Source organism: Ilyonectria robusta, assembly GCF_021365365.1.
Source record: "Ilyonectria robusta strain PMI_751 chromosome Unknown BGZ61scaffold_4, whole genome shotgun sequence".
NCBI lineage: Eukaryota > Fungi > Ascomycota > Sordariomycetes > Hypocreales > Nectriaceae > Ilyonectria > Ilyonectria robusta.
This window is the reverse complement of record NW_025764438.1, coordinates 1,059,789-1,082,062: the sequence shown is the minus strand read 5'-3', so window position 1 is coordinate 1,082,062 and position 22,274 is coordinate 1,059,789. Positions and strand designations below refer to the sequence as shown.

Here is a 22,274-nt window from a genome sequence, read left to right as displayed (position 1 = left end):
GCTAAAGCAGCGACAACTCAGGCTTGGCTCTAAAAATGGATTGGGAAGCCGAGATCTGTCGGGGTTGACTATAGAGGTAGTAAGCAAGGCGCTTCGGCACTGAACAATTAGAGCGTGTAGGTTATCGTAAAGGGCTGTGGGACGCGGCCTCGTTAGGGAGACACGAGGTTTCCAAGATTCTGTCTTTTATATGAAAACACAATATGGATAAATATCTGGCTATTAGAAACTTCAGCCTTCATCTGGGCATCTAGACAATGAATACTAATCCATAACCATGTAACGCAGAGTGCACGCAGCTGAGGTATAGGGTAACAACCAGCGATAAGGTTATCAGCTCCTGGCTCCACCCAATTTTCAAGTCGATGCAGCTTCAAACGTCACCAACCACCATCTTTCCCTTTCCCTTTCTTCATTCCTCCTCATCACATCACAATGCCGCCAAAGCGCATGACCGCGAACCCCGTCAAGCCGGCGCGCTACCGTGCTGGCAAGGCCACCGCCGCCGAATCAGACTCCGACTCCGACGCCAGCGACGCCGAAGCGCCCGCCGCGCCTACCATCGCTCCCCCACCGAAAGCCGCCAGCGCGGGAAAGATTTCGAGCAATCTAGGAAAAGTCGACCTGAATGCCCGGAGAAAAGAGGCGGCGGCCGCTGAGGAGCGTCGGATCGCGCAGGAGAAGGCAGAGCGGCTGGCCGCCGAGGAGGGATTCGTGACGGAAGAGGAGGAGGAAGAGGAGAGCGCCGAAGAAGACGAGGACGACTCAGAAGAGAGCGACTCGGAAGAGGAGAGCAGCGAAGAAGAAGCCCCGCGGAGGTTAATGATCCGGCCCAAGTTTGTGCCAAAGAGCCAAAGAGGGAATGCAAAGGACCCTGCGCAAGAGGAGGAGGAAGCTCGACAAGCCGAAGAAGAAGCTCGCAAGAAAGCTGCCGACGAGCTCGTCGAGGAGCAGATCAAGAAGGATCTCGCCGCGCGCGCAGTTGGAAAGAAGCACTGGGACGACGAGGAGAATGAGGAGTCGGACGTGGACACAACAGATGGGATCGACCCAGAGGCCGAGGAGGCAGCCTGGCGCGTCCGCGAGCTCAAGCGTCTGAAGAGAGCTCGCACTGCCATTGAGGAAGCCGAGGCCGAGCTCGCCGAGGTTGAGCGCCGGCGCAACCTGACTGAGGAGGAGCGACAGGCCGAGGACGAAGAATTCCTCGCCAAGCAGCAGGACGAGAAGGACGCCAAGGGCAAGATGGGTTTCATGCAGCGCTACTTCCACAAGGGTGCCTTCTACCAGGAAGAGTCTAAGGCCGCAGGTCTCGACAAGCGTGACATCATGGGCACCCGCATCGCCGACGACGTGCGGAACCGCGAGGCTCTGCCCGAGTACCTGCAGCGCCGCGACATGGCCAAGCTCGGTCGCAAGGGCGGCACCAAGTACAGAGACATGCGCAGCGAAGACACGGGACGATGGGGCGACAACAATGATCGGCCGAGAAAGGGCGGGCGCTTCGACGGCGACGAGAGATTTCAACCCGACGACGACCGCTTTAAGCCCGACGAACGGGGAGCCAAGGGCGCGAATGCGATTCCATTGGGCGATCGGCACGACGACCGCAGGAGGGACGACCGACGAGATAGAGATAGGGGGGATCGACGCGACAGCTACCGCAGAGATGACGATGATGGCAACCGCCGGCGGAAATCACACTCACGATCGCGCTCACCACGGCGTGATAGCGATAGGGACGACAACCGAAGTCGTCGCAAGCGCAGCACGTCACGCGGAGGCGACCGCTACGACGGCGACAAGAGACGCAAAGTAGACGCCTGATCGGCCGGGCCCCACGGCCCCAATGTATAACCATTAATGAAATACCCAACGCACACCCTGCCGTGCCATGAAGACTCCCTATTTTCCGTTCATCGTTAAATTACATACAAAACAGAACATGCTAGTCTTGTCATTCTCCGTTCCTGGCTACTCGCCTATGCTCTATATCCTTACGATCTCGACGCGCGCTCGATCGAAGACCCGGTGGCTGACCATTTCAGCACCGCTGTCGACGGGGGGTGGGTACAGTGTCATGCGTGCGTATGTGCCTGCGCCGCGCCGTTTTGAGAGGTAGCCTGGGTTGATGAGGAGGACACTCTCGATGACCTGGTGGATATGTTAGAATTGGAACATGTCATGGAGAAGTGAGGAGGTTTACCTTTGCAAACGGAGGTAGTAGACTGGGCACCATCATGACATCTGGTCGCACATTGACCATCTCACCAAGCTTTAGATAGCTCAGATCCAACGCCGCACCTGTAGCAACACCATCCTCTGTGCCCGTCTTGGCAAGTCTTGTGCGGTCGGTAGGCGGGAAAAGTGGGAAGTAGTGGCGCTGTTCAACGAGGTAGCGGCACAAACGGCCCATGAGGTCGGTGCCGGGGCTTCCCATGGCAACTTCCTCGCTGCGGAGTTGAGAGAGAATGTCCTGGGAGGACACGCCGAGCATGAGCTCGTTGATGGAGAGGGACATGGGGTTGGTGAGGATGCGGACCGACTTGGGCAGGCCGAGCTCCTTGCGGGGGATGGTGTCCTGGGGCCACGAGACGTGCTTGGCTAGAACATCACGCACTGAGGGGATGAGGATGATGGTGAGGTGCGGGCTGGCAGAGGCGAGGCGGTTGAAGGCGGGGGAAACGAGGTATCGGAAGACAGTAGTCATAGTAGCAGTGTCCGGGTCGAAGTTGGCCTCCTCAGGGAGGTCGAAGTTGCCCGTCGCAATGAGAGGGTGGTCAATATCGAGAAAGGGACCCGTTAATACGAGGCTGTCGGCGTAGGTGTCAGCTGCCTGGCTGCATAGAGCGTGAAGTGGCTCAAAGTCGAGGTTGTCATCAGCCGTGTAAGGGCCCGCTGCGAAGATGACATTCAGGGGTGCTGGGTCGGAGTCGTCGTCCATAGCGTCCGGTCCTCCTCGGAGCCTCTCACGGTGAGTTTCAAGGGCCGATGGGGCCGAGGCGGCGCTGGGGAGAAGAGGGATCTCGAGGATCTCATTGACGACAAACTCGTTTCCGGACGCGTTGCTCCCCCGAAAGGCGACAATCTGGCCGGGAAAGAAGCTCCAACTTTTGATGTTGTCCATCTTGAGCGGCACTCGAAGACCCATGCCAGTGCGCCGTGATGTCTCCAACACGAGCGAGGCGGCATTCAGTTTTCCCTCTGCCGAGTCTGACGCAATCCGCCCAACAGCTACAATCTCGGTAGTGCTCTGGCTGGCGGCGCTGCAGAAGGCTGTCTCATCGAGCTTGTGATGCTCCTGAACAATCGTCATGAAGTCGTCGATTCGGTCATCGAGAATCTCGCTCGCTTCTGACAGCTTCATGGATAGCGGCTTGTAGTTCATCTTCTTCTGGTCGGAGGCAGCAGTGAGCTTCACGCGAGGTTCGGCAAAGGGTGCCATGGGAGGTTCGGCAGCAGTGAGGCGGTCGTTGAGGATCTCGACGACTTCTCCGGCATTTCCTCGATCGTTGAAAGACGTGGCCCTGATTGGCGTTAGTAATAGACAAGTATTGGGAGCAAGAATGGGCTGCATACTGAGACTGAGATCCATTTACGGCGCTCTTTGCTGTCACCGGGGAGCTTGTCAACCCCTTGGGCGTGTTCAACTTTCTCTTCAGCGCACTCCCAGTGCCTGGCGCGCGGCCCAGCTTTCCACCTGCTGCGGGCGTGCTGGGCATCATCCCATCCAGCATGCCAAGCATACCGCTGCCCTTCGCGCCAGCCCGCGGCGTGGCAACGACTTTTCGCTCGGACTTGACCTGGACCTGTTGGTGGCTCTTCTCGAGCGCGTCCTGGATGCTCTGCTTGAGGTTGCGCACGGCATCGAGCGAAATGTCCTGGGCGTCGAGGTCGAGTTTTATGCAGTACGACTCCCACTTGAAGTAGAGGTCTTCGGCGGACAGGTTGTGGAGGCGCAGAATGGACTCGAGCTCGCTGAGAACATCGGGCTCAAGCGGCTTGTTGGGGGCGGAGAAGCGGGATTGAAGCTCGGCGTCGGCCATGATGGGCGACGGGGAGATGCGACGGGCACCTGTATAATTGAATTGCAAATTGTTTGTGGTTTGGCCTGGGAATATCGTTGCGTGTTCCTTGTGTCTGATGGTGATGGTGATGGTGGTTGGACGGATGGTGGGGTCTGCAAGACGCGATCCGTAGACGCGTCGCATTTTCTCCCCGCGTTAAGTGCAGTGTGAACATACAGTGCATTGGTATATGGATACTGTACAACCGTCCTTGTAAGTCGACACCAGTGGGTGATTAGACATCACAGAGGGGACATTAAGCAACTGGTTGAAGAAAATTAAAATCGATTATCCTTTCATCAAAAGCTACCATGATCATCTCATCATGTTCCTTGCTCGACATCTGCGCCTGTTTCCGCAGTTCCTTAAAACACCGTCTATGTAAATATAGCAATGTGCCATAATACTGTAGCACCAACCCAGAAAACGCTGTATCGCTAATGTCGTTGTCCATAAAAACACTCATTTACTCCTCCATCTCGTGTACTCGAACCCTTTGCTCAATGCTCCATTGTGCCCAGACCTCTGCAGAGCCACTGTAGTCGAAGCCCAGCGAGCCATCCTTAGGGGGCGAGCTCGGCATCACGGCATCAGTGCTTAGAAGGTTGCCAAAGTCGATGAGGTTGCCATGGCTGGTGTCTAGAGCTGGTAGGCTGCTGAGATCTAGGTCGCCGTTGCCCAAATCAAAAGCAGGATCTGAGAGCATCTGGCTGATGGTGCGACTCAAGGGAGTATCAAAAACGCTGTCAAAGTTGACTTGGTGGTTTCGAGGGCTTCGTCGCCGGCTAGCACTGCCCTGAACGTTAAGAGAACCTCGTGGAGTCCTGGTTGGCGTTCGTTGGAGCAGGGCCTGCCCACTGGGAGACATTAGGACATCCCTCACGGAGCGTAGCGATCGAGAAACGCTGCGTGTAACAGGTCGGTGGCTTGGGGTTGGACGCGTAGGCGTCTTGAAAGGAGTTGAACTGGTCGTAGCCTTGGCCGTTGGGGGAGGGGTCGATGGGCGAGCATGTGCTGGGCTTCGGAACAGAGACTCCAAGATATCGTGCTCTTGTGACACCTCCTCATGTCCATTGACGGCCATATTCTCCTTCTCATCAGCCACCTCCTTGTTTTGTCTGCACTCGGTAGTTTGAACAATATTCACGTTCAACTCTCCGAGAACCCGAGGCGAATTGTCTTTGCGAGGAGAGGGAAAAAGGAGTCGCCTGGTGCTTCCAAGTTGCCCATCTAAGTCAATGTCGATAGGGCTAAGAGCGGTCCCACTGCCCCTCGAGTGTGTTGACCCTGGGTTTGAACGACTCATGTCATTGTTGGGTAGATCATTCCCGAGCATCGAAGGGGCCTCGCTGTCTCGGGTTTGCTCGAGGCCAGGACCCGTGTATCCTTGGGAGGGTGCACCCTCAGTGTGTTTCGGAGAGGATGGCTCAATAGGACCAAGAGGGTCAGTCGCAAAGTATGGCTCAGATGCCAAGTTGGGCTGCGAGTCACTCTTAGTGCGGGCCTTTTTAGATCTCGAGTTATTTTGACCAGGGCCTCGTTTGCGTCGTGCCTCTCCAAGTCGTCCGAAGCTGTTGTCCCATTTATCCTGGGGACGATGGGTTCGGTACTTGGTGACCCAGATGCCGCAGGGATTACAAAGGAGTTGCTCCAGCCAGGCACTCCTGTCATCATCGCCGCCGAGAGACTTCTTGATAAGTCGGTAAGAAAGAGGCTTGTTCTCGTCGTCACGCTTCAGAACATCAATAGCGGTGATCCGGCCCGGCTTCTCAGAGTACTCGACGTATTCCGGTACGCCATCATGGTCCTGGACCCAGATCTTGCGCCAAGTTGGAGTCTCGATAGCACCGCAGTTGGTGCAAAAGGGAGGCATTTCGCCGTTTGCGATGGCCTTCTCTAATCGCTGCTTTATGGACTGCTTCTTGACTTGGTTCTTGTTGGATTTTGTAGGAGGAGATGAAGGAGCGGGGAGGGCATCGCTGGGAGGGCAAGGTGCCTCGGAGAAGGCAACACTTGCCAAGTTGAGGACTGGCTCTGGTGGTCCTACTGAGTCGCTCGCAGGGACGGGCAGGCTCAGGGGGCCGGTGGAGTTTGATCGACGGAGGACAGCGGGAATCTCGGTTGTGGCGCGCGGGGGGTCTGGAAGTATAGACTGTGAGAGGGTGGATGGACCGGCAGGCTCGCTGGCAGGCACTGTGGGAAAGGCCAAAGGGCCTGCCGATTGAGATCGACTTAAGTGTCGTGGTGGGTTCGTGTTGGAGTTAAGGGGGTTAGGGAGAGGCGCTTGGAGTGGGAGGATGTCCGGAGTAAAAGCTGCTTCAAGAGCCAGTACTGACTCAGTGGATGTTGACGTCTCTGTCGTCACATCGTCAATCTCCATAGGCTCGACGGCTGCCGCTGCAGGGGCCTCAGAAACAGGGACTGGGCTCGCATTCTTTTCGATAGCGTCCGTTGTGGGTGGTGGAGTGGGTGCGAGGGCGGGTGGTGAAGGTCGTGAACGCTTGGCGGTAGGATTTACCGGCCGAGGTCGGATGGGGTTCTTCTTTAGTGGAGGTAGTGAGGGAGCCTCGATGGATGGTGGTCCTGCTGGGGTGGAGGTGGGATGGGGAGTGTTGTAGTTTTGAATGTGGACGAGACCGTGGCCGTCAGGTCCGGCCTTCATCTGAAAAACCCGGGTAGGTATTCCGGTCGAGTCGGTCACCTCGATGACTTTCTGTACGGGTGCATGTGTCGCGAGCTGGCTCTCCCTGAGCGGTTGAAGAATTGCTTCGTCAAAGAGATCATCGAGTTCGCCATTCATGAAGCTAGCGTCGGCAGCTTGGGGCATGGGCGGGAGAATCGGGCTGGAAGGAGGAGGGCTCGATCGTAGGAAGGGGGCTGTTCGAGCGACTGGGGGTGAGGAGCCAATATCTTGAGGGCTATCCTCTGAGTAGTTGGGAGTCGGAGCGAGGGATTCAGGAGACCGACCGTCCTCCTGGCTTGGTGATGGAGCCCGTTTCGGCTGTTGGGGGTACTGGTTGGCCAGGTTTGAGGTAAACTCCTGGCGCATTGATGACTCCCGCCGGGGCTTGCCGTTTGGGCCACCTCGCGGAGGAATGTTCATCGGACCACCTTCAGGAACAGGCGTAGGGGCACGCGGAACCTCTTGCAGATGGTTGCCTGCGGCATTGTCGTTGTTAGCCGCAATGGGGCGGAAGTTTCGTATGGAGCCAGAGGTGCTGGCAGCAACTCGGAGGGATTCTGGGCCAGCACCGAACGGGTTTGGGGTGGCCTTATCGACCTTGGTCGTCTTGGCTCTTTTCTTAGCAGGACCTTCCTCTCCCTCAGTTCCGTCTTCGTATCCCGATGTGTTGCCTTCGACTGGCTTCTTTCGTGGTCTTCCTCGGGGGCGTCCTGTCGGCTGCTTCCTCCTCGAGCTCCTACTAGAGGGTCGTGATGATGGTTGAGCTGGCATGGTTGCTGGGTCGACGGGCACGGGTGCCACTCGCTGGATCTCCTGCATTGGCATGCTCTGGACGGGTGGGCCGAAAGAATCTCGTCGGATCATACCTGCAGGAGGGCCCTGGGACAAGGCTGGAGAGGCCACCCGCGAGACGTGAGCAGAGTGACCGAGTTGAGGATTTGACTGGATGAAGGAGTTCCATTCTGCGGTGCCGGTTGGGGTCATGACTGTGTCCATGGGCCTCATCGGCTGCATCTCCATGCTGGGTTGGCACTCGGGACGCTGGACCTTGGCAGCGGCGGTGAGCTTAAGCTTGACCTCAAGGGTCTCACGGTTACCGCCACCAAAGACGGCGAGTAGGTTCTTGGTAACGCGGCCGGTGACCATCTTGAGCTGATGCATGTTCCAGTCACCTCGCATCGACTCCAATGCCCACGACAACATGCCCTGCCCCACCAATGGTGTGTCCGGTTCCGAGTAGTCGAGGGCGTAGACGGTGTAGTCGCCATCTTGAGCGGCGAGTTCGGGGCTGCATTCGGTGACTGCCTGCAGACACACGCGCAAGTCGATAACGCCGATTGAGTTCTTGTCGTCGAGGGGAATCGTTTGGACCTGGAGAGTGTGGGGGTATCTTGCTAGGCAGTTGATTTTGCTGTCCTTGTCAAAGGTGTAGTGTACCTTGACTGTAAGATGTGTTAGCCAGGCGGACACGGGGCAGAGAACGAGGTGACATACGGCCCATAGGTCTCAGTTGGACACCTGAATCTTCAAACTCGTTGTTATTCGGAGGCATGGCTTGGCCGTTGTGATTCCAGCCGCCGACGGGGGCGATGGGCACAGGCGACGCCATGGCGGTAGGTCCCTCCGGGCAGATGCCAGAGTCACGTAGACACGGAAGGGAACACTCAGGCAGTCGGCTATTTTCCCAGGCAGGATAGAATAGTTGCAGATGGAGGAATGGTCGAGAAGAAAAGTGGATGTGGGAAGTGGGTTTGAAAATGGTGTAGAAGGGATCGCTCGAGGGTGTTGTATGTATCAAAATGGGGAGGCGGGCGTCATGTTCGTGACGCGCCAGGAATCGCGTCAGGCAAGTGGATACCACTTAAAGATGGAAGGACCCTTGGGAAACGCGCGGAGAGACAAGGTGCAGGGATGAATAAAGGAGAAGCGATACCAGTGATAGCAAAGCAAAAAAAGAGAGGGACCGCAAATAAAGACAACAATGTCAATAGCAGAAGATGCAGCGACTGTCAGTGTGGTGTAAAATACACAAAGAAGTCGACGATGACGCGCTGGAGGTGTTGGACCCTAGTGCACCTCAGCGTAGTGGTGGCCGACCTGGTGAAAGATGGGTGTGGCAGGTATTGTTTCAGTGGTTGCAGCGGGTACTCCAGTGGGTGGTGGGTGGGTGGGGCGCGGGAGGTTGAGAATAGAAGCGCACAGCGCAGCGGGCGTCGCGCCGAGCGAAAACACGTGCAGCGTGCAAGCGTGCAGCGCACGGGGCTCCTCCCAAAGCGGAGCGGGAGGCCCTGGGACCCTGGGGCTTGGAGCGTTCGGAGGTCGCCCCACCGGGATTTTCGGGGCAGATGCGGCCCCGCCTGTGGCTCTTGGCGCCGGCGTTGCCTCTGGATGTACCACCGCAAGGTATCTTTTCGTTGGTCGCACCGCGCTGGAGTTGCTGCTGACAATCGGGGTCCGATCCGAGCACCTCTTCGACTGCGTGTTAATAAGCGGCCGCCTGCCTGGTTTTGCACCTGCTTGAGCGATTGCTCTCACGTGCTGCTCCCCTTGCCGGTCGGTCTGCTCCGGCGCTGTGCCTCAGGCCTGGCTGCCTCGCTGAGACTGCTGAGATTGCTGAGACCGGGGTCGCACGGGATAGTGGTTCGGTTGGCCACCCAACAAGCCGCTTCCCCCCGCTGTGAGCGAAGGCTTTGGATCTTTTCGAGAGCCTGTGCTTCGGCACCCAGCAACGAGTCCGGTCGAGAGTCGGGAGAGATGGTGGAAGAGGGAAGAGCAAGAGCGAGGTTGCTGGCTGGTTTTTATCCAGCTGTCGTCCTTCTCGTTGCCATGGGGCGGACCCGTCCCTTTTATATCCCCGGCCTTTGCCTGAGGCCATTCCATCGCTCGCCCCCATACATCGGACCGTAGCTATCTCTTGGATGAGTGAGTCGAGATGGGATATGACGCTGTATCACCCACGCCGCCTTTTGACCCTCATTTCATCACTGCCTGGTCTCATCTCGTGATTCCATCTCCGTCTCTGTGCCCCGACTTCTCCCACTATCGGCGCCAACCCACCCCTCCATCACACACGTAGTGCGTCTTATCCCTCCCTCCATCTTCAGCCTTTCTGCCCCGACACCCAATAAAATGAGGGTTTTCCACTGCCCGCTCTTCGCCTCATCTGGTCGATTTTTGGTGGTTTTCCCTCCACCCCACACGCGCCCCTCCATTCGCCACGATTAGGCTGGGGATTGTTTTAGTCGCCGCAACCATGATGCAATCTCCATTTTGCATCGTCGCTCACTAACATCCATCATCTTCATCCAACACAACACAAAGGCATCATCACCATCGTGCGTAGAACTTGATATCATTTCCATCTATCAACATATAGCATACACTACACGACTCCATCGAGTAGTGTCTTCTATTTTTACAATTATCAGACGTCATCAAACGCACCCTTTCCTGGGCCGGTCTGCGCTCTACAGTCGGCTCGTCGGGACAGACTCGTCATCCACCCATTGGACAAAGCCCTTGGAGTCCACTTCCGTCTTGCGGCTGAGAATCTCCTTGACCACATCTGAGATGCCCTGGCGACCGTTTCGCGACTTGATAACAGCGTAGGAGAGCTCCTCTGGGGTGTAGTTGTTGTCCTTCAGCAGCTTCTGAATCTCACCCTCCGTGGGCACACCTAGGCTCGCGAAAGGGTACTGCTTGTACGTTCGGTCGGTGAAGAGCTCCAGGTTATTCTCCTTATCAAACTCGAAGAAGGGCTTGGCCACGTTTTGGCTGCCGACAGCGGCAAGCGACTCGGGCTGCCACACGGGCTTCTCCTTGCGCACCAGCAGCGCCGTGACGCCCTCGGTGAAGTCAGGGTGCTGCATGAACTTGCTCGCGATCTGGTGCTCCTTCTGGAAAGTCTCTGCAATGTCCCACTTGCCGGCCACACGCATCTGCCTCAGCGCCACGTGCACAGCCGTGGGTGACCTCTTCTGTAACGTAGCCAGCTGCTTCTGCGCCCACTCCTCAGTCGGACCCCGCTCCGCCTCCAAGGCAGCAATAATGTCGTTGATGTTGTTCTTGTTGAAGCATCGGTCAATCGCCTTGCGCACCTCCCCGCCCAGTTGGATGGGCTGATCATACGGGAGACCAGTGCAGAACTCCTCGAGGGTCTCGTTGACCAGGGCAAGTCGTGCGGCGAGGTTGTCGCTGTCGAGGAACCGCAGCTCAGCCAGGCGGGCCTCCAGGTCGGGCAGGCTGGTCGAGTGCAGGTAGTGGGTGGCGAGACCAGAGTAAAAGACGTTCGCGCCAGACACTCGTTCGCTGGTCAGGGCAAGGTAGGTGCCGACGGATCCGTTCATCCGTGGCAGGAAGAAGGAGGCTCCGACGTCGGGGAAGAAACCAATTGTCGTCTCAGGCATGGCAAAGACGGTCTTCTCGGTCGCAATTCGGAATGGCGCATGGGCACTGAGACCAACACCGCCGCCCATAGTGATGCCGTCCATGAATGCAATATAGGGCTTCTGGTAAGTCGAAATGTAGTGGTCGAGCTTGTATTCGAGGGCAAAGTAGTCGGCCGACTTCTTCCATCCGTTCTCGCCTTCCTGGTTGTATTGGGCCAGGGCCGCGACGTCGCCGCCGGCACACAGTGACTTCTCACCAGCACCCTTCATGACGATGACGTTGGCCATATCCGACTTCTCCCACTCAATCAACCGGGGCACAATTTTGCGAATCATCGATCCGTTCAGGGAGTTGAGTTTCTTGGGTCGGTTGAGCATCACAGTCCGCAGACCATACTTGCTCTCGAAAACGACATCGTTGGTTTCGTCGCCCGGCAGTTCCTTAATCGTCGTCGCTTCGGTGGACAGCTACGCCATGCAGGTTAGGAATTGAGGCTATTCCGGGTGGTTTGCAGTGTTATCTCACCTGTCGAGCGCCCAGCGAAGAGCCTACGACCTTGACTTGTTGAACCATGCCGAAGCTGCTTCTGAAGCTCTGTTTGCTTGCAGTATTCGCCGCAACGCCGGCTCGGGCTGCCAAAATTCTGAAGGACATTACAGTTTAATTATCGATGCGCTCATGAGATTGACATGTGCATCGAGAGAGGAGGGGTTTCGAGGGTCTTGGTGGTTTACGGGCCGCGGCAATGCTTTTCCATCCTCCACTTCAAACCAAAATTCATCCGAGGGTAGCAGCAGCTTTCCGTGCCAAGACCTGGACCTTGGCTGTCGGCTCTTGTCACCTGACCCAGGTCCAAGTCGGGCCGGGAAGCCCCACGATGAGCTTTAGCCAATCAGGCCCATCCTCACACACTGGTGAATTTTTTGGGCTTCACGCTTCAGCCTTGCGAGCCGCAATCTCATCCAGCCTTGCCATCCGCAACCTCACCCCAACAACCAGAAAATCCACCCAAGATGGCCGACCCCAAGATGCAGTACGACATGCCCCCTCCCATGGACTTCCGCATTGGTACTAACGAGATCCTAGGGAGCTTCTCACGAAGACGCGCTCAGAGCTGACGTACGCGCCTCCCCCTCCAATTCTCCGATCCTTTCCCCCCAGTTCTCTCCCAATCCTCCCGCCCCGCAGCGACACCGCTTGCTGACCGTGATCCTCTGCAAACAGTGAGTACGAGCTGGCGCAGCTTGAAGAGTACGAGTTCGCTTCCGGCCCCCTGAGCATCCTCCAGACCGCCGTGCGTTCCCACGTGCAGGTCCTCATCTCCATCCGCAACAACAGGAAGCTCCTCGCACGTGTCAAGGCCTTTGACCGACATTGCAACATGGTCCTCGAGAACGTCAAGGAAATGTGGACTGAGACCCCGCGTTTGGCGGACGGGAAGAAGGGCCGACCGGTGAACAAGGATCGGTTCATTAGCAAGATGTACGTATTGGCCGATGCTTCTTTGAGGGCCTTTGCCTACATATTTGCGGATGCTAACCCGAAACTAGGTTCTTGAGAGGAGATAGTGTCATCTTGGTGCTTCTGAGCTAAATCATCCCGCCATGATATGAGGGCCGAGATTTACTTGAGGATGAATGGGATGCTGTATGTACGGCGTTATGGACGAGACTCATTAGGGTTACATAGGCGTTGAAAACAGTCTGATTTTGCGCACATGGTCCATATTCGCATCTGCTCCTAACAATACAGGCTCTCTCATCCCAGATTTCACTCGCTATAAGTCACCATACTGTTCAAGTTGCCACTGCTACAATGGGGGTAATCCAGGCTCATCAGATTCAATCGCTCAACCCAAGGAAGAAACACGCAAGACCCCAAGCACCAGGGTCAGGAACCTCCTGATATCCACTGCCTCCAACATAAACCGAACGGCCGAGACTGGCCTGCATGCCCTTGGTCTCGTCTGCGGCCTTTCTTGCTGCCTCGGCTGCCTTCTTGACGTCACCCGTCTCGCCGAGGACCTCGACGAAGGGGTACAGTGCGTCGACCAAGGTGCGGTCACCTGGGCGTGCGGGCGTGTACTTGGATAGGGCCTCGTTGCTCTGCTTCAGTGCCTTTGCCCATACCTCGGGAGACGCGGTGCCGGCGACGCCGCTGAGTGCGTGGACGAGGGCGTTTAGGAAGATGGCGAACAGGGCACCAGACGTGCCGTCCATGTTGTTCTCTACGATGGACACAATGGCTCCGAGATCCCGTATGACATCGCCGGTGAGAGGATGTTCACCTAGGTGCTTGAGGATTGCTGTAGGCCGTATCAGTTACTGTGTTCCCAGACGTGAATTTCCCGCTTACCTTCGGCTCCCCTCTTCAGGCCGATACCGCAATCTCCGTCTCCGACCACTGTATCGTATCTGGTGATATCAGGTTCAGCGGCAATGACTCGATCCAGGGCGTTCTTCAAAGCGGATTGAGCCACCGCGGCGTCCATCTTAAGGTCGCTGCTCTTGGTCTCGTGACTGGCGCCAGTGCTGTCGGTCATCGTGGCTGTGTTCTTGGCATCCCAGGTGCTCGTCTGAATTGGCGCGGACCACCCGACGACTTCTGCGGAAGCGTCGAGCAACTCTATCACGCCTGGGGCGTCGGGTTTTTGAGGCGGCACTTGGAGCAGGCTGATGCTGAAGCCCAACCCGTTCAGGCTGGTCATGTAAGTGCCGCAGAGTATGCGGACGGGTCGGATGCCGTGCTTGGCCTCCAGCTGGGTCACGACTTCGGTGGTGATGCCGCCCATTTCGAGGACGCTGACGCCGCCGAGGTTGTTTATCATAAGAACTGTCTCGTTGGAGCTGAAGTTGACAAACGCGCGATCCTTGTCACTGGGATCCAGGAGCTGGGTAAGCATCTTGCTGACCAGCTCAGGTAGCTCCAGCTTCGATCTCTCGGATCCTGGTTCGTTGTGAATACCCATTCCGACCTCAACTTCTCCAACTTCCAAGCCTTCTTCCGTATTGAGCTTGCGGCCTGGGACGTGGACATGCTCCAAGCTGGCTCCCACGCTCACCAAGTTAGCTGCCATCGCGCGGGCGAGCGTAGCCACTTCATCCAGGGGCCGTCCTAATGCTGCCAGGGCACCGGCGATCTTAAGGACGAGAACTGTCCCTGCAATTCCACGGCGCCCGACCTTGCCGGCCTTTGCGCGGCCGACGCCTACATCGTCGCCTACCACGACCATCTCGCAAGCGAGCCCAGCGGCCTTGGCCTTTTCCACAGCCATACCAAAGTTGAGCACATCTCCAGTGTAGTTCATGACAATGACAAGTACGCCCTTGGAGGTATCGACGCGGGAGGTTATGGCCGCGCGGATCTGCTCTGCTGAGGGACTCGCGAAGATGGTGCCAGCTACGGCGGCGGAGAGCATGCCCTGGCCGACCATGCCGGCGAAGGAGGGCTCATGGCCAGAGCCTCCACCGGAGATGATGGATACCTGTTGAGTAGCATTGGGAGAAGGGCGACGGTAGACGATTTTATTGTCCACATCCAGGGCGATGGATGGGTTTGTAATAGTGAGGCTGCGGAGAGCAGACGTGACGAGGTGGGTAGGATCGTTGATGAAGTGTTTGGCGGACATGATGCCGATTTATTTGAGCTTGCTTAAGCAACTGCAAACTATAGTACTTGACTCTCTGAGAGTTTCGAGGATGACATGAGGAGTTTATGAAGAGTTTATGAATCAGGTGAGCTTTCACCTCGGCGCCTTCTGGCACACCGTTGCCAAGTGACGTTCCATCCAGTGAGAGGGAGCTGCAGTCAAGCGGGGGTTTGTCTTGAATCGCGGGGTTGGTTGCGGTTTGCGGTCGCACGGAAACCGAACCGCGGGGAAACATGCCACGCTAGGCAGTCTCTCATGATGACGGCAAATGGATGAAGGAGCGAATGCGCTGGAAAGGGAGAATACCCGACGGCTATATTCTGGGATCGGATAACGGGGTGCTTCGTGATAATCGGCCCCTCTGGGCGTGGACGACCGCCCCGTTTAGCGTCTTAAGGACCGCGAGGGAAATACGTTGAGAATGCCTCTATTCTGGACCAAGTGGATGAGGTAATTGTAATTCGAACGAGTTGCCTGGGATCGGAATAACCAACGCTAGTACTTGGGGATTGGTTTCCGCGTACCTGGGTCGGAAACCTATATCCTTTTCCGAGCTTTTCCGCCCCGAACTGCTGCCTGTGACGGACTTGATAACATCTCAATTCACCTTCCGTGCTGAAATAACAACGCGCGAAAGACGTCGGAGCGAATTGCAAGTACTGTAACCTTGGCTTCAAGATGGTCGGTGGGAGATTGTCTGTCGAGTGACCTCTGTTAGTGGGATCTGTGGGTTGGACCCGACTTTAACCGGCTTCTGGGTCTGTACCTGCGACAAGGGAGATCGACACTTACCTAGCCTTGGATCAGTCTTTTCCCTTCATCGTTTATGGTGGCTAACTAAATATAATCATCAGAAAAACTTACGCTCTCGAATAGCAGTATGTTGCTGGTTATTTGACATTCAGGCGTTGTCTGCACCATCGAGATACCCGGTAACACGAGGATACATGATCTGGAGCATACGCAAGTCGATTAGACTTTGCGAAGCTACTAAAAAGAAGATCTCCAGAGTTGTGTGGTAGAATGGTTGTGAACTAAAGTTAGAATTCAGGTAACGGAATGATTCGCCGATAACATGCGTTCGTATCAGGTCGTAGGTGGTATGGGGTGAGCAATATTGATTCCTCGACCTATTGGTGTCGATAGCTTCTTGACAGACTCGTGTTGGATTGCACAATTGATGCTCCTATTTCCAAGAACTAATAAGTTAGAAGTTCATGTCTCTCTCATTAACGCCGTTGGATGTCGATCACCCCGGAGCTGGCTATGCTTCCTCCCTGCGACGACCGAAATACGGCCGCCAAGTGACCAGTGCGGGGATCGAAGCGGGAGGAGCCTTCCCCGTGCTCGTTCATTTGGAGGATCAGCAATGTCGGTTTGGCCTGGCAAGGCCCATAATACTCATAAACGAAAACACACGAGATGCTCTCCTCCAGAAGCGTTGAATGAGGTATGGTACTAACGGAACTCCGGCACCTGTATGATGTCGCGGGCCACACCTCGCCGGACAAGACGGATCTCTAGAGACCCCCCACCATTCACTGAATGGTGTATACATCAGGCGGATGCAGCCACTATGACATAACTGGGCTGTGCAAAACTCTGGTACATCGTATAGAGTGAGAAATTCTACGGCATAGGGCTGGTCCGCGGTTATGACGGCTCAAGGCCGGATTTAGCACGACAGAAGGCGTTTGAACTGATGGGTACTCCGTAACCTCATACTAGATGCATGCACGTGCACAAGGGGTTGCGAATAGCTTCTTAGCTGGCTGAACGTCACAGCACGATATGTGGGTTTCAGCTGTCTAAATCAGGAAATCGAGGTCAATACGACGCCGTAACGACCGAGAAATGTTCAGCCGCAGACGTTAATTCAACGAGCACAGCCACCGAAATTAATCGGTACCAGTAATATACCGGTGATAGGGAACCAACAAGGCCAATCTGGACCTCAATCTGTGCAGATACAACTAAATTTACTCTTTCAGGGCCGTATTCCATTCCATTGCTGGTGGGGATGAAACTAGAGACAGGGCGACGTGGGTGCATACGTACGCTCGGTTACGTATTGGCGGCAGGGGCTTGTGGCGTGAGACCCGCTGGCGACCAGTTGGGGCCATTTCCACGCGGCGCATCTGGACTCTTGGAGTTTTACACGTCCGAGCATTGAATGTCCGAGCATTGAAGCACTACATACGTGGTAGCAAAGGGAAAGATTCTCCCCGCTGCCGACTTTCTAGCGCGGAGGATTCGCCTAGACCCCCCCTGGACCATATCATTTACAGAGGACGAGGGCCCTGGGAGTTTGAAGCTTGGTACGAAAAGAAAGAAAATGGTCTGGCCCTCCGAAACCGCGCTTCCCGGCTTGGCTCCCGGGGTGTGTTGTCGTCATGGTGCCGGCGAGCCGGTGACGACGATGCCCAGAGATGAAGTTGGGGCAATTTCTCTTGGACTGCGGTACAGGTCGTATGCCAAGTCAGCCAAGTCCTCCAAGTCATCCTTGCTACGATCGAAAGGCGTTGCCAAGATGCTCACTCGGCCGAGCAGCGATGAGCGAGTCTTGGCCGCCTGTGGAAGCCTTTTGAGGCTGTCATGACGAGTATTGGCGATGATATAGTCCCGTCGGCGCCACATAACTCAATCTGGACATGACGAGCCAGCTGCTTCTCCCCGGCTTCTATGCACACGGGGAAATTGTTTCATGGCTCTAATTTGCAAGCCCCAGGTCTATTCTACGTAGTAGCGCATTGCAGTCCCCGGCAGAAGGATGAATTGGGAGACGCGCCCCTGGCCTGTCAGTGGACCGAGCCAACGTCGGCGTCCGCAGTTCGCGGTTGCGCCCCTTGACTCGACCGCCGGGCCCTACTCGACGGGTCCAACTTCCGTACGCTGGTTGCTCGACTCCATCGTCCTCTTTATCGGCATACGGTGGGGGCTCGCTGCTGCCGGACGCGTGGCCGGCGTCCATTCGCAGCACTGGCGACGCAGCACCGTAAGGAGCCTTGCCTCTTCAGTCGCCATGCTGCTGTCTCGAGGGAGGCCGCTTACAGTTCCCAAGCTCATTCTTTTATTGGAACTTGCCTCAGTTTCTTCCGCGTATGCTCCGCCTTTCCCTCCTTCGTATCCGTTCTTTTCTTTCTTTGGGTTGCATCCGGTGACCACTATCCCGTGCCGATACCCCTTGGTCGAACTGTAAGAGCTGTCAATCGGAACACGGCATCGATCTGGGCCTCAAACTTAGATCTGTTATTGATATCAATCTTGGATCTTTCACTCTTTACAACATAAACGCCATTTTTCCACACGGTGCTGGAGCCTCAGCGACTTACACGCCAACATGAGGTCACTACTTCAAACAACATCACTGGCCTTGGGCCTATGGGGGACTTCAGTCGGAGCCATCGATGTGACATGGACCGATGAGTGTAAGTTCTACTTCCAGGAATCGACGCAAGCTGGTGCTAAGAAAAAAACAAAAGCATCTGTGAAGGAGGCTGCGAGTACAATCGCCTACGGCCTGGTCAAATATTACACTGGTAACAACACTGGCGATACGCCGGGTAACCTGCCAGACCCTTACTACTGTATGAATCCCCGACAAAGAAGCTCGATAGTTGTCGCTAACTGATCTCAGGGTGGGAGGCCGGTGCCATGTTTGGTGCTCTCATCGACTACTGGTGGCTGACCGGGGACTCTTCCTACAACAACATCACCAAGCAGGCAATGGTACACCAAGCCGGAGACGACGAAGACTTCATGCCGACGAATCAAACGCGAACTGAAGGAAACGATGACCAGGGCTTCTGGGCCATGGCCGCCATGGCCGCCGCTGAGCGCAATTTCCCCAACCCATCAGATGACGAGCCCCAGTGGCTCGCCCTGGCCCAGGCCGTCTTCAACGAGTATACCAGCCGATGGGACACAGCGCATTGCGATGGTGGAATGCGCTGGCAGATTTTTACCTTCAATAGCGGTTACAGCTACAAGAACACCATCTCGAACGGTTGCTTCTTCAACGTTGCCGCACGCCTTGCTCGCTACACCGGCAACGACACATATTCGGACTGGGCCTCCAAGATTTGGAAGTGGCAGACGGAAATCGGACTGATTACGGACGCATTCAAGGTCTACGACGGCGTGACCATCGGCGACACCAACTGCAGTTCGACCGACACTGCGCAGTGGAGCTACAACGCCGGCATCTTCCTCCACGGCGCCTCTGTCATGTACAACATCACCGAGAGCAGCACGTGGAAGGCGCGGATGGACGGCATGCTGAGCGACATCACGAGCCTGTTTGTCAAGAGCGACGTCATCTTCGAGCACTTCTGCGAGCAGACCGACCAGTGCAACCAGGATCAGCAGAGCTTCAAGGGATACCTGGGCCGCTGGATGGCTGCAACGACGCAAATGGCCCCCTACACGTACGACACCATCTACCCGCTGCTGCTATCGACGGCCAAGGCGGCCGTGGCGGTATGCACGGGAACCGACTCCGGATTCAAGGGCCACGCGGGCACGGCGTGCGGATTCACCTGGCTGGAAACCACGTACGACGGCCTGGTGGGCGTGGGCTCGCAGATGAACGCCATGAATATGGTCATGTACACACTCGTCGAGAAAGGGAGCGCGCCAGTGACGTCCTCGACGGGTGGAACTTCCAAGGGAGACAGCAATGCGGGAAACAAGAACTCGGACGACGTGAACAAGAATCAGAGAAAGATCACGACCGCAGATAGAGCGGGAGCTGCCATCATAACGATTCTGATGTGCAGCGGAGTCTTGGCCGGAACGGCATTTGTGTTTGTATAAGGAAAGGGAGAGTCGGTATTGCATACAAGCTTGGCGTTGCGAGGCGTTTGGGGTTGACGATTCTACCTAGGTTTTGGGTTGTAAGTCTTATCATTTGGGAAGGATAGCGTGGGAAATTTATAGATATACTGTACAAGATACAACAAAAGAATGCCATTTTTAGTTTTAAAAGTTGAACAGTCTGCTCAGTGATTGATGAAGAACAACCGCTTATTTGGATTACTCACACGGAGGAAGACACACGGTGTTAAGACTCCGAGCTGTAAAGATCTTAATGAGGACTATATTGGCCATACTTACAAGGCCGAGCACCTAAAGGTGACTACTGAAGAGGCTGGCATCTCCGAGGTTCAGACATTCAATATTATCTTAATCCCGCCTTGTCGGCGGATTTAGTCCGCTCATCTGGACAAAACAGCCCCCTTGAGCTATCGCCATACCCCCTGTGACCACAAGGTGCGAGTGGCTGCCCGTGTTCTGGATTGGAAAGATACCTTCGTAAAAAGCGCCGCTCTGCGGCCCATATCATCTCATTTAATTGATCGACACGCAATGTAGTAAACCTGGGACATTTTGGAGATACGGAACTGATAGCTGGTTAACATCTAGGTCTAGGCTATCTACCTCAAGTCTGCCAGAGGAAATTCGTCCGGCTACTCGGCAACACGGGTGTGAGGGCACCTTCTCAGGGATATTCCAACGTAGTCAACGCGCGCGATATCACTCGATGAGAAGGAAAGTCATTTGCAGGCCTTGAAATGACAATGGAGGGTTTCGAAATAACTCCGAGTTAGAGCAATGATAGTGTGATTCTACTCCATACCGTTGGGTGGGTCGCAGCAAGAGTTATACGATTCTCTTGTAACCTAAGAAGCTATACACGATTCTACTCGTCCTCTTTGCCATCCGCCGCCTCCTGTACCCTGAGCCTGTTTTTCGACTCATCACGCTGCCGCCAACCATCAATTAGTCGTTGTTTCGTCTCCTCGGTTAGCCCACGTATCCCACTAAAGTCGTAACGGTCACGAGGCCAGTAACCCTTGCCGCTAGCGAAATAAATAGCCGCCCTCTCATCCAGAGATCTATTTATCTCCTCTTTCGTCCATACTTCTAGATGCTCTGGGAAGTATGGCGACTGCCTTGCGACATTGCCCTTTGACGAGATCTCGGTTCTATTCGTGTCGTTATAGTCCCACAGGACATATCCGAATTCCCATAGATTTTTGTCTATTCCTCGATTATACACAGAGCTGAATAGTGTGTTCTCCAAGTGCATGTTAAACCATATGCTGCAGGGGCCGGAGTCGATAGAATCCTGCTCTCCATCCAACGGCCTCGCTAATTCAGCTAGCTTGTAATCCGCGAGAAGAGGTGCGTTGTCTTCTTCGAATTCGTGGTTTTCCATCTCACTAAGAAGAGCTGCGTTGAACAGCACATTAGTAGGATGTTTATCCCAGTTCATGGCACGGAATCTCTCCAATGTAATGAGACTGGCCCTGACGTCGTAATTCTTTGTACTACAGATTGTGCTAAGATAGGGAAGACCTTGGCAAAGCTGGTGGGAAGGATCAGATTTGGCTCCTACCGGTTCTTGATTTACCAACGTATACTCACAAACTCTTGAATATGTGGACTGTCCTCTGGGTCTTCTTGCCAGTATACAGGTATCTCTCCAAAGTCCACGTCGTGTCCAGCGACGTCGTCAAAGGCTACAAGGTGTTAGAGGAAAGAGCAGTCAGGATGAAAGCAACAGAGAAATAATGTGCACTCACCATCGCAGACTTTTCGCTCGAGGTAGGCGTAAACGCATATCAATTGCTCATTGACCCAGGGTGAGAAGCCGTGGAAAAAAAGGTCTATTTGATGTGGGGTTGGGTGAATTGGCCTTTTCCCGCGACTGAACAAGCTACACATAAGCTGATAGCGAAAGAAGGCTCGATCAAGACGGAATCTCTCATGCTGCGATATTTGGCGGGAGTGGCTCAAACCCAGTTTCTTGTTGAGCACCGGTATGAGTTCCTCGACCAGGCCATGACGAAGAGATTCAACAGCCTCGTAACTCTTGCTCATGAGAAAAATCTGAGACACAGAAGCACGGAGTAGGTAGGGAACTGCGTTTGACGGATTGATTATGGCTGTGTTTAAATTCATCAAGAGGGTTTCAGCCGCATCGTAGTTCCCTGGATCAATGTAGGTCGATTCCAGAAGCGCAATCGCGAAAGGAAGTATCTCGGGTGGGATCTGAGCTGTGATGATGCCGCCAGTGATAGAGCGGACATTGTCCTGGAACGCGAGAAGAAAGACACGATGACTCAGGATAGCGCATCCAAGGTGCTGGAAAGATCCCAGATGAACAAGAATCCCTGCAACAACATGCAAGGGAAGTTGCTGAAGAGTTCTCGATCCTGTGGTCGCCATTCTCCGAGGATGTTGTACTTATTGAGTGACACAAGGAGCTTGCGAGATGGTGTACAATCTCAAGTAGGAGTCACAAGAAAGCCAGTCAGCCACGTGCCGCTGACCACGTGACCCGACGCTGGTTGTCAATTGTCTTATTGAATTGCACACCTACCCTATATTTTCTACAGGATTCCATAAATCGACCTTATTGACTTGAGAGTATCCTTCTCCTGTGTTTTAAACTGGCATGTTTAAACACGTATCCATTTCACAT

The 22,274-nt window shown here is 55.1% G+C and overlaps 9 protein-coding genes across 9 annotated transcripts; 4 read left to right on the top strand and 5 right to left on the bottom strand.

The window, feature by feature from the left end:
- Nucleotides 1-435: 435 nt before the first annotated feature.
- On the top strand, nt 436-1,824 carry BGZ61DRAFT_474265 (splicing factor, Prp19-binding domain-containing protein; the record flags this gene model as incomplete). The annotated part of the gene is made up of 1 exon (XM_046248557.1): nt 436-1,824. One exon carries the CDS (start codon nt 436-438, stop codon nt 1,822-1,824), a length of 1,389 nt encoding a protein of 462 aa, XP_046108390.1.
- A 177-nt stretch (nt 1,825-2,001) lies between these two features.
- On the bottom strand, nt 2,002-4,161 carry BGZ61DRAFT_163167 (DNA polymerase alpha subunit B N-terminal-domain-containing protein). The gene is made up of 2 exons (XM_046237488.1): nt 3,577-4,161; nt 2,002-3,524 (listed from the first exon to the last, which is right to left on the bottom strand). Exons 1-2 carry the CDS (start codon nt 4,041-4,043, stop codon nt 2,180-2,182), a joined length of 1,812 nt encoding a protein of 603 aa, XP_046108389.1. The 5' UTR covers nt 4,044-4,161; the 3' UTR covers nt 2,002-2,179.
- Nucleotides 4,162-4,530: 369 nt separating this feature from the next.
- BGZ61DRAFT_345221 (uncharacterized protein) lies at nt 4,531-8,356 on the bottom strand (the record flags this gene model as incomplete). The annotated part of the gene is made up of 2 exons (XM_046239766.1): nt 4,531-8,189; nt 8,242-8,356. The coding sequence occupies 2 exons, from the start codon at nt 8,354-8,356 to the stop codon at nt 4,531-4,533; spliced, it is 3,774 nt and encodes a 1,257-aa protein (XP_046108388.1).
- Nucleotides 8,357-8,906: 550 nt separating this feature from the next.
- Nucleotides 8,907-9,795, top strand: BGZ61DRAFT_444914 (uncharacterized protein). The gene has a single exon (XM_046245011.1). It carries the CDS (start codon nt 9,136-9,138, stop codon nt 9,652-9,654), a length of 519 nt encoding a protein of 172 aa, XP_046108387.1. The 5' UTR covers nt 8,907-9,135; the 3' UTR covers nt 9,655-9,795.
- Nucleotides 9,796-10,214: 419 nt separating this feature from the next.
- BGZ61DRAFT_491208 (ClpP/crotonase-like domain-containing protein) lies at nt 10,215-11,709 on the bottom strand (the record flags this gene model as incomplete). Its single annotated transcript, XM_046250409.1, has 2 exons — nt 10,215-11,603; nt 11,662-11,709. The coding sequence occupies 2 exons, from the start codon at nt 11,707-11,709 to the stop codon at nt 10,215-10,217; spliced, it is 1,437 nt and encodes a 478-aa protein (XP_046108386.1).
- A 350-nt stretch (nt 11,710-12,059) lies between these two features.
- Nucleotides 12,060-13,082, top strand: BGZ61DRAFT_163091 (uncharacterized protein). The gene is made up of 4 exons (XM_046237487.1): nt 12,060-12,169; nt 12,223-12,255; nt 12,361-12,618; nt 12,687-13,082. The coding sequence occupies exons 1-4, from the start codon at nt 12,150-12,152 to the stop codon at nt 12,727-12,729; spliced, it is 354 nt and encodes a 117-aa protein (XP_046108385.1). The 5' UTR covers nt 12,060-12,149; the 3' UTR covers nt 12,730-13,082.
- On the bottom strand, nt 12,978-14,764 carry BGZ61DRAFT_344585 (Dak1 domain-containing protein; the record flags this gene model as incomplete). The annotated part of the gene is made up of 2 exons (XM_046239715.1): nt 12,978-13,441; nt 13,492-14,764. The coding sequence occupies 2 exons, from the start codon at nt 14,762-14,764 to the stop codon at nt 12,978-12,980; spliced, it is 1,737 nt and encodes a 578-aa protein (XP_046108384.1).
- A 3,361-nt stretch (nt 14,765-18,125) lies between these two features.
- BGZ61DRAFT_528861 (glycoside hydrolase) lies at nt 18,126-19,600 on the top strand (the record flags this gene model as incomplete). Its single annotated transcript, XM_046253325.1, has 3 exons — nt 18,126-18,213; nt 18,268-18,372; nt 18,423-19,600. 3 exons carry the CDS (start codon nt 18,126-18,128, stop codon nt 19,598-19,600), a joined length of 1,371 nt encoding a protein of 456 aa, XP_046108383.1.
- A 658-nt stretch (nt 19,601-20,258) lies between these two features.
- BGZ61DRAFT_444904 (uncharacterized protein) lies at nt 20,259-22,062 on the bottom strand. Its single transcript, XM_046245010.1, has 3 exons — nt 21,373-22,062; nt 21,215-21,309; nt 20,259-21,155 (listed from the first exon to the last, which is right to left on the bottom strand). Exons 1-3 carry the CDS (start codon nt 22,016-22,018, stop codon nt 20,487-20,489), a joined length of 1,410 nt encoding a protein of 469 aa, XP_046108382.1. The 5' UTR covers nt 22,019-22,062; the 3' UTR covers nt 20,259-20,486.
- Between the last annotated feature and the right edge of the window lie 212 nt (nt 22,063-22,274).

Coding starts and splice junctions, on each gene's coding strand:
- BGZ61DRAFT_163167 (XM_046237488.1), bottom strand. CDS start 4,043: ATGGCCGACGCCGAGCTTCAATCCCGCTTCTCCGCCCCCAACAAGCCG. Junction 3,525..3,576: donor GTAAATGGATCTCAGTCTCA/GTATGCAGCCCA, acceptor AACGCCAATCAG/GGCCACGTCTTTCAACGATC.
- BGZ61DRAFT_444904 (XM_046245010.1), bottom strand. CDS start 22,018: ATGGCGACCACAGGATCGAGAACTCTTCAGCAACTTCCCTTGCATGTT. Junction 21,310..21,372: donor CGAGCGAAAAGTCTGCGATG/GTGAGTGCACAT, acceptor AACACCTTGTAG/CCTTTGACGACGTCGCTGGA. Junction 21,156..21,214: donor GTCCACATATTCAAGAGTTT/GTGAGTATACGT, acceptor CCTTCCCACCAG/CTTTGCCAAGGTCTTCCCTA.
- BGZ61DRAFT_163091 (XM_046237487.1), top strand. CDS start 12,150: ATGGCCGACCCCAAGATGCA. Junction 12,170..12,222: donor ATGGCCGACCCCAAGATGCA/GTACGACATGCC, acceptor ACGAGATCCTAG/GGAGCTTCTCACGAAGACGC. Junction 12,619..12,686: donor GATCGGTTCATTAGCAAGAT/GTACGTATTGGC, acceptor ACCCGAAACTAG/GTTCTTGAGAGGAGATAGTG.
- BGZ61DRAFT_444914 (XM_046245011.1), top strand. CDS start 9,136: ATGTACCACCGCAAGGTATCTTTTCGTTGGTCGCACCGCGCTGGAGTT.